General features: G+C 34.8%; 1 protein-coding gene across 1 annotated transcript; it reads left to right on the top strand.

Moving 5' to 3' along the window:
• Nucleotides 1–4,220: 4,220 nt before the first annotated feature.
• PAP20 (Purple acid phosphatases superfamily protein) lies at nt 4,221–7,438 on the top strand. Its single transcript, XM_021954415.2, has 5 exons — nt 4,221–4,471; nt 5,509–5,800; nt 6,065–6,639; nt 6,964–7,052; nt 7,160–7,438. The coding sequence occupies exons 1-5, from the start codon at nt 4,304–4,306 to the stop codon at nt 7,344–7,346; spliced, it is 1,311 nt and encodes a 436-aa protein (XP_021810107.2). The 5' UTR covers nt 4,221–4,303; the 3' UTR covers nt 7,347–7,438.
• Nucleotides 7,439–8,511: the final 1,073 nt, after the last annotated feature.

Here is an 8,511-nt window from a genome sequence, read left to right as displayed (position 1 = left end):
AAGAAGACAAAGCAGTTGGTCGTGTTAACTTTTAGGCCTTGAAAGACTACAAATGAGTTTAATTTTCTGCTTTTGCTAGCTTGATCTTCCTGAGAAATTTATTCAATTTAAAAAGCGCTATTAAGAAAAACTTTGACGTATACTTTAATTATTTAACTGATCATCATGTGCTATTAAGAAAATATAATACCTATTCTTCAGAAAGATAATAATACATCAAAATTTCTTCTTTCAATGAGAGCAAGTTTGTTCATTGGACTAATAAAGTAGAGAAGCTACCCTGAAATCTCCAGTGAAAATATAATATATTTTATGCGTGGAACGCTGTTAAGGATGTATTAATACAATTTAAATATTGACATATGTTATGTTGTTAAACTGTTAATTTGAATATCCGTTAGTGATGTTATAACTTATAAGTCTGATTAGAGTTGGTGGTGCCAATCTTCTGGAGACGTGTCCTCTTTTGTTAATTACTGACGACTCTGTGAAAGAGATATAGAACTGCATGTGGGTCACATGAAACTCAATTAACAATGACTTCACCATCTCGAGCTTGCACACAAGAAAATGAGCATATACCAGGAATCTAATTTTGAGAAGAATAAGAGGGTTTGAAAAGTGGTGTCAATTTGGGCCAAACCCACATTTCTTGTACCATTCATCTTGTGGACTATCAATGAGTTGATTGGCTCTAGACCTAATGTTTAACAAGTTTTGATTATTTTAAGCAGATCTTCAAACAATTGATCTCTCAACAATATTCAAATTTACACATTTTCCCTTTTTTATATACTCCCGTTTGATTGGAGTAGGGTTTGCTAGCATGAGTCGTAAGACGAAGTACATTAATAAATAAGGCAAAGTTGAACATGAGGTAGATGACTCTTTTCACAATGGAATAAAGAATGATGAAGTAAGGCATTACGTGGGTTGTTCCTTAATAATATTATCATGGACTTGTTCTTAACATTTGAATTAAGACTGTCTGGTTACACACAGTTCAATTAACTGAGACATTTTGATGGATGAGCTATGGTGCATTAACATGTTATATCTCCGTAGAGTTTTATGTGGAACACAATTATGCAAGACAAAACATGTGGTGGTGGTCATGGCTCATCCTCAGGTCTCAACGATTAAACATGGAACATATATTTTGTTTAAAGAACAAACACGGATACTTCAGTTTTGGAACAAGTTAGCCACATTCTCCTTAACGACAAGTCATCCTAATCCAATATAATGGAAATTCCTTATTGCAATCAAGTCCCTAACATCCTCTTCAATTTTCGTCCGTCTCTTTGTTTTTGATTTTTTTTAACAATAAATAAGGATACGACGCTTAGATAAGATTTTAGAGTTCAAAATCTAATGTCTCTCTCTCTTACAAGCAATATTGAGGGACGAGGAATCGAATCTAGAACTTTGGATGTAAGGATAAATGTTTTTAACCATCTGAGTTACAAACCTCTTGCAGTTTAAAATCTCATCTTAAATATAACGTTATTTACAAATCCTAAGCCATCATCTTGTCAAAACCTTAATCTCATCTTCCAAACTCATCCCTCTAACATTCACACACCCAAGACCTTTGATGCAACTGTGAACCTGATTAATTGAAAGAGTTCGGTGCTAATTGATCAATAGAGGAGTGGTGGTGACAATGTGGAGGAGGCTAGAAACTTCTGATATAGTATATGTCACATATTATATGCAGAAAATTTCATATCTCAAGTTGTAGAATAAAAGTCAACCATGATCATATATTATCTTGATCAATATATATTCTCAAGACACATATAATTTATAAGAACTTAATTAATTTAATTAATTAACAAGTAGTCTTAATTACGTGTTTAATTAATATTGTGTGGCGGATCATGCACACCACACTCAAATAATGGTGAGAAGAGAAGTTAGAATATCCTAAAGCATCTACGTTTTTAGGGTTTAGTTAACTTTAAATTGTCCGTAGTATGGAAGTCGTACGTATATATCAACTTCAATGAAAGCTCCACCGCCAGCATACCGCCAGCATGTGACACTGGTTCATCCACTATTGGCTACCATGATTAAACGAAACCCCATCATTAGGTTTGGATATATAATATATTGCTTTAATTGAGAGATTGCTTAAATAATCTAATTTGAAGAACAATTTATGAAGTTCATTACGAATTTTATTTTAACGATCTGAAATGAACTGTCTATACACAAAAAAAGATCAACATGATTATTTATGGAGTCTATTATGAATTTTACTTTAACGATTTGAACCGTCTATACACAGAAAATGTATCATTGCCTAGTTCGGATGGTATTTTGTGCAATTTACACCAAAAACCTCTTGTAGGCCCCCTTGAGCTTTATGTTATATAGATGAAGTCAAAAGGGCCAAATTAACGAACAATCATTAGAGAAAAATCAGTCTTAGGGTCGTCTAAACCAAATTGAAGGGAATGAACTGGAAGCCTGCTTGTTGTAGTTTCCTTGAACGTGTTTCCTGAATCCTGGCACGACCAAAATATAGATGTATTATATATATATATAGGTCGGCAAGTTGTTCCATGCATTTGGGTTTGGCGAAAGAAAGAGACATGAGTTAGAGAGTGACCCGTGATCATGTGAGGCTGATTTTCTTGGTTTTATTGAGAAAAATACATCGCATATTTTCATACACTGTGCAGGTTAGTTCTTTCATCTATATTTGAAAAGGTAGGCTGCCCGCCACCCCCAATCTTTTTCTTCTTTTCTCTCTTTCAGGATAGAAATGAGTGCTATTTTGAATATACATGTGGCACATTTTTAGTAGAATCATACACCCATAAATAAAACTTCTCGATAACTTGGCATAAGGTGGGTGAAATACAATTTGCATCCTTGAATTTTTATTCCTTAGCTTTCAAATGTTGAAATATGTCCCAAATTCAAATATCTCATTTTCCGTTTTTAAAAAATAAACCTTTCAAAATGTTACGAATGAGGGCATCTTGAAATAAAGTGTTTTTTTTTTTTCATTCAACATTAGTCTATGAGATTTGAACTTGGAATCTCCTTCAATAAAGTGAAAATTTTAGTGCCACCGAACGAAATAGATTTACTTCAATTTAAGTACTGCCACTTTTTATAATTATCATTAAAGGGAAATAGTACCCTTTTTTCAAAAAGGAGGTCAATTTAGTAAACACGCATTTACCAAAATCTAAATTGTTCATTTGCTCATTAATGCACCATTTTTTTAACTAAAATATTTTTTGATTGGACATAGAGCTTGTTTGGGAGCGATTCTAAGAGGACTAGAATCGCTTATGGGGAGAAGCACTTCTCCATATAATCACTTTAAAGTGATTTTAAGCTATTTTATGAAGGTGGATGTGCCTCTCCATAAAATAACTTAAAGTGATTATATAGAAAAGTGATTCTCCATAAAAAGGATTGTTGATTTATTCAAAATAACTCCCAAACGAGCTCATAAATTACAATAAAATCATAATTCCTAAGAAAACTCAAAAGGTTTGATGAGAATGTTGTACCACGTTATAATGTTAACATGATATGCCACATACATAAAATAAAAGGTAAGATAATCAGGAATGTTAATAGAGTAACCAATGGTCATACCACATCAACATAATGGCGTGGTATGACAATCTTTACAAATTTAGGGTGGTGTATTCAATTTGGACTTTAAGGGATTCTAAATGACTTTAAAAATTAAGGAGTATTCAATTAGGTTTTAAAAGGAGTATATAAAAATCCGGGTGTATTTAACTAGCCAGATATTGAGTTGATATATAATCTCTATGTCCATATTTCCAATTTGCAAAATGGTGACATGCATGGAAGTAAAAACGAAAATATACTTAAACTGGATAAGCAGACCAGCTGTCACTGGCAAAGTGAAAGGCAACGAAACTGGCCGCAATGCACTTCCACAATCAAAGTCAATAATCACCAAATCCGTCACGAAATTTGCACCCGAAATTGCCAAACTCTTTTCACACTCAAACAACAACATCAAAACCATCAAAATTGGCTTAGGCTCTGTTCTCTTATGTTACGCCTTGGATATACCTTTCGAACACGTGTCCATCTGGATAGCCCCCCACGTGTCACATACAACCCGCGAGGGAGTTGTCCAAAACGATAAATCCACGGGCATGATATTGATGATGACATATTTTTGTGTATATATATATATATATATACGAGGAAGAAGAACCATTGTTGCTTCAAATTCTTCTGGTGAGGGTTTTTTATTTATTGTCTCTGCAGATTTGAGTAGGTAGGAACAATAAACATGGCGGTTGTCGAAGGCCGGCTGGGAGGTTTTCTCATTGTTTTGACAATAATGGGCTTGGCTTTGCCGGTGTTCTTTATTGCACCGGTCCAGGGGTATAACCGTCCACCGCCGCGCAAAAACCTCTATGTCCCTTCTGATGATCCTGGTTCTGATTCTCCACAACAGGTACTCTGAATTATATATGTTCTGTTCTTTTCTTCGTAAAATTGTTTCTTCATTTTTGTGAAAGTTAATTTTTTTTTTTTGTTGAGGGCACTTGAAAGCCAAATTATGGCCTTAATTAGATAGTGGTAATTAGAGAGATGAGTTGATGATTAAGTCGTTGAGTGAGGTTAGCTTAGTCCAAGATGGATTACCAGACGAAATTGTTTTTTCTTTACTTACTTACCAACCACAATAAATTAACCGAAATCTCTTGAATTCCTAGTTTTTCTCTTGAACAAATGTTTTCTCTTTAGTCAAATGAATGGGGACAAATGGGAACTGAAAGGGAAAATGAATGGGGACAAACATCTGTGACACAAGAGGCCAAATAAGAGATATTGATATATATAAGATTTACCCTCATATTGTTTTTTATTTTTTTTAAATTATTATTACTTGGTACAGTGAGATCTGAGTTTGAAATACACTCTCGCGAAGTAAAGAGTAGTATCACTAGACCAAATAATCATTTTTCGGAGATTGAAATGACCCTAATTTTGTTTTTCGGTCACCTGAACTTACGCATTAATTTCAATTTGTCATCTTAAAGAAAGATTTAAGCAAAATATCACCTTAAATTTTCAAAATCCATTATTTGTCACTTGACTATAACATCATCCAATTTTTCTTTCATTTTGAAAGGTATTTTAGTCTTTCCAATATCTAAAGTAGTGCTGCAACCTTCCCAAATTTGGAGTTTGGGGATCTTGAAATAGAGTCTGAAAATTCTCTTCAAAATGGAAATACTAAAATACCCTAAAAATGTATGGAAAATTGGATGATGTTATAGTCAGGTGACAAATCATGAATTTTGGAAACTTAAGGTGACATTTTGCTTAAATTTTTCTTTAAGATGACAAATTAAAACTGATGTATAAGTTCAGGTGACATTTCTACAAATATCCCATCTTTAAATTTACAAATACCAAGTCAATTTGAGAGTTTTATTGATTTGAAATGGGTTAAAAATGAACATAGTTGTTTATGTGCTGGCGCAGGTGCATATATCTACAGTAGGTGCAGACAAAATGAGAGTATCCTGGATCACCGACAGTCCAAGTCCAGCAACAGTGGAATATGGCACATCTCCTGGTGCATATGAGAAGTCGGCAACTGGGTCGACAAGTTCATACAAGTATTTGATGTACGAGTCTGGGGAAATCCATGACGTGGTCATCGGTCCCTTGGAACCCAACACAGTATACTACTACCGCTGCGGATCCAATTCGGGTCCTGAGTTCACTTTCAAAACCCCTCCTGCATCTTTCCCTGTCACATTTGCAGTCGTAGGTATTTAATAACACGTTAATAGGTTAATTTTTGATTGAATGTGCGGTTCAAATTTGTAGTATCGTGATATAAGTATATGCGTCGCTCGCGATATAAGACTGCAAATGTTTTTTTAGTCATAGACCTTACTATCGCATTAATTAGGCGATCAGTAAATTTGGTCCAAATTGTTAAATTTTATTACCCTAATACAATACACATATTTTCTATATATGTAGATTTTTCTCTTCAAAAAAGAAAATTAATAATGTGCATTTTTTGCAGGTGATCTTGGGCAAACTGAATGGACCAAATCAACCCTCGATCACATATCCAAAGCAAACTACGACGTGTTATTACTACCAGGAGACTTATCCTATGCAGACTTCGACCAACCTTTATGGGACTCATTTGGGCGTCTGGTGCAGCCCTTGGCAAGCCAGCGGCCTTGGATGGTGACACAAGGCAATCACGAAATCGAGAAAATCCCCGTCCTACACTCGTCTGCCTTCACTGCGTACAATGCAAGGTGGCACATGCCGTACGAAGAGAGTGTTTCGGATTCGAACCTCTACTACTCATTCGATGTGGCTGGAGTTCATGTGATCATGTTGGGGTCGTACACTGATTTTGATCCTAGTTCTGCCCAGTACCAGTGGTTGCAAGTAGATTTGGGGAAGGTGGATAGGGGAAGGACCCCGTGGATCGTTGTGCTTATCCATGCTCCTTGGTACAATTCTAACAAGGCTCACCAGGGTGAATCTGAATCTATTGACATGAAGGACGCCATGGAAGATCTGCTCTATCAAGCTCGCGTTGATGTTGTTTATGCTGGCCATGTACATGCATATGAGCGTTTTGTAAGTTTTCTTCAAATTTTTCGAGTTTATAATTTACGAGAAAATGCTAGATAGATCGCATTAGACATTATTAAGGTGTCAATGCTAAAATCACAAGATCATCAAACATAACAAAAATGTAATTCACAAATAGATCCTACATTTTAACATGATCCCTTTACCATTACTCGAATAAACATATTAACTTATTCAGAACATGTCTCTTTATGTAAATATCATATCGTTTGTCAAAAAATGTATTGGTTTGGGATTACTTTCGATTACTTGATTTAGTTTAATTTGTTATTAATGGTCTCATCTAATTATTCCATTGTTCTATTTTAGACCCGCGTTTACAAGGATGAAGCCAATAATTGTGGTCCAGTTCATATTACCATTGGAGATGGTGGCAACCGTGAAGGTCTTGCGAGCAAGTAAGTTGGTTTAATTTCTTAGTTACTTGTTAATTAATCATTTTATTATTAAATTTCTGCCGATTTATACATATAAATTTTTTTCTTTCTCTTTTATATATTTATAGGTATAAGAATCCGCAACCCAAAATATCGGTTTTCAGGGAGGCCAGCTTTGGGCACGGGCAGTTAGTGGTGGCAAATGCAACTCATGCGCGGTGGACATGGCATAGGAATGAAGATAGTGATGAGGCAGTTGCCAGTGACTCCATTTGGCTCACAAGCCTCTCCTCTGATCCTGCCTGCAAAAATTAAAATTCCAATATTAAATTGCATAATATTCATACTATATGTTCCTTCCAATCCAATTAAAATAATCAAATGAAAAAGAAAATGAAATTTCTTTATTCAAAGGTCTAGTAGCTTTTATTTATTTATTTTAATTTTCAGTTTTATGTAATCAATTTTACACTTTTTCTTAAAAAAATTCTTTATATAAAATTAAAAATGTAATTTGAAAAGGAAAAAAACACCTAAGCCCAAGTATCTTATAATGAGGGCCAAATAAAATTCTTTTGGGTAATGAGTGCACGGATCAAATCTTTAGAAGCATTTAGAAAGGCCAAAGTTATAAATAAGCAAAATGCTTTCCCTGTCAGGGTAAGCCCAACAAGCCCGACCCAATTTCTTACATTAGGGCAAGTCCAACCCTCAAACTACGACTTTGCTCATGTCCACTCCTTTGCTTAAACATTTCTTATCATGTTGCAGATGAATCAGTCCAACACCAAAAATCCCAAAATCTTTTGCAATGAAACTGGGCATGTTGGATTGTCAATACGGTCTAGCCTAGTAGCAAATGTCTTGATTTGCGTACCACTGATTTCATGTTCGAACTCTCATGATACATTAGCAATATGCCAGTATGTGTGAGAAAAACCCCCCTCCTCTTCCGTTTTAACTTTGAAGAAAAGCAAACAAACTGGGCATGTTGGATTGGACAATTAAATTAAATTAAATGTGGCAATTTGATCATGACTGTGTGGAAGAAAGGATCAGCAGTTGACTTCAGTGACAGTGAAGCAAACAAAAATTTCAACCAAAATCCATCCCCATATGATATCCCCAAGAAAAAAAAAATGATCAGATTCGCATAGTAATGAAAAACCCAGTTGAAAATGTTGATAGAGTCGTCATTTTCTGTCCTATCAATGCAATTGGGTATGAGTTTTCACTTTGCAATAATAGTCTGCCATATTAACATGCCTCCTACAATTTGAGCACCATTCTTTTGGATTCATAACGATGTTTTTTAAAAGCAAAAAGAATTAAAGAAAAGTCAAATGTGGTTATAATTTTCTTGCTTAGGAAAACTGTAGGTCTGATGTGAAGTTGTAGTTTCGTCCACCAGAGTGAATAATAATTTGTGTTAGTATTTGTTGGATAAACCATCATTTTGTGAGATAGGTTTACACTTGAT

The sequence above is a fragment of the Prunus avium genome, chromosome 7 (assembly GCF_965620075.1).
Source record: "Prunus avium chromosome 7, drPruAviu1.hap1.1, whole genome shotgun sequence".
NCBI lineage: Eukaryota > Viridiplantae > Streptophyta > Magnoliopsida > Rosales > Rosaceae > Prunus > Prunus avium.
The sequence above is the reverse complement of the archived record's forward strand: the minus strand, read 5'-3'. Positions and strand labels throughout refer to the sequence as shown.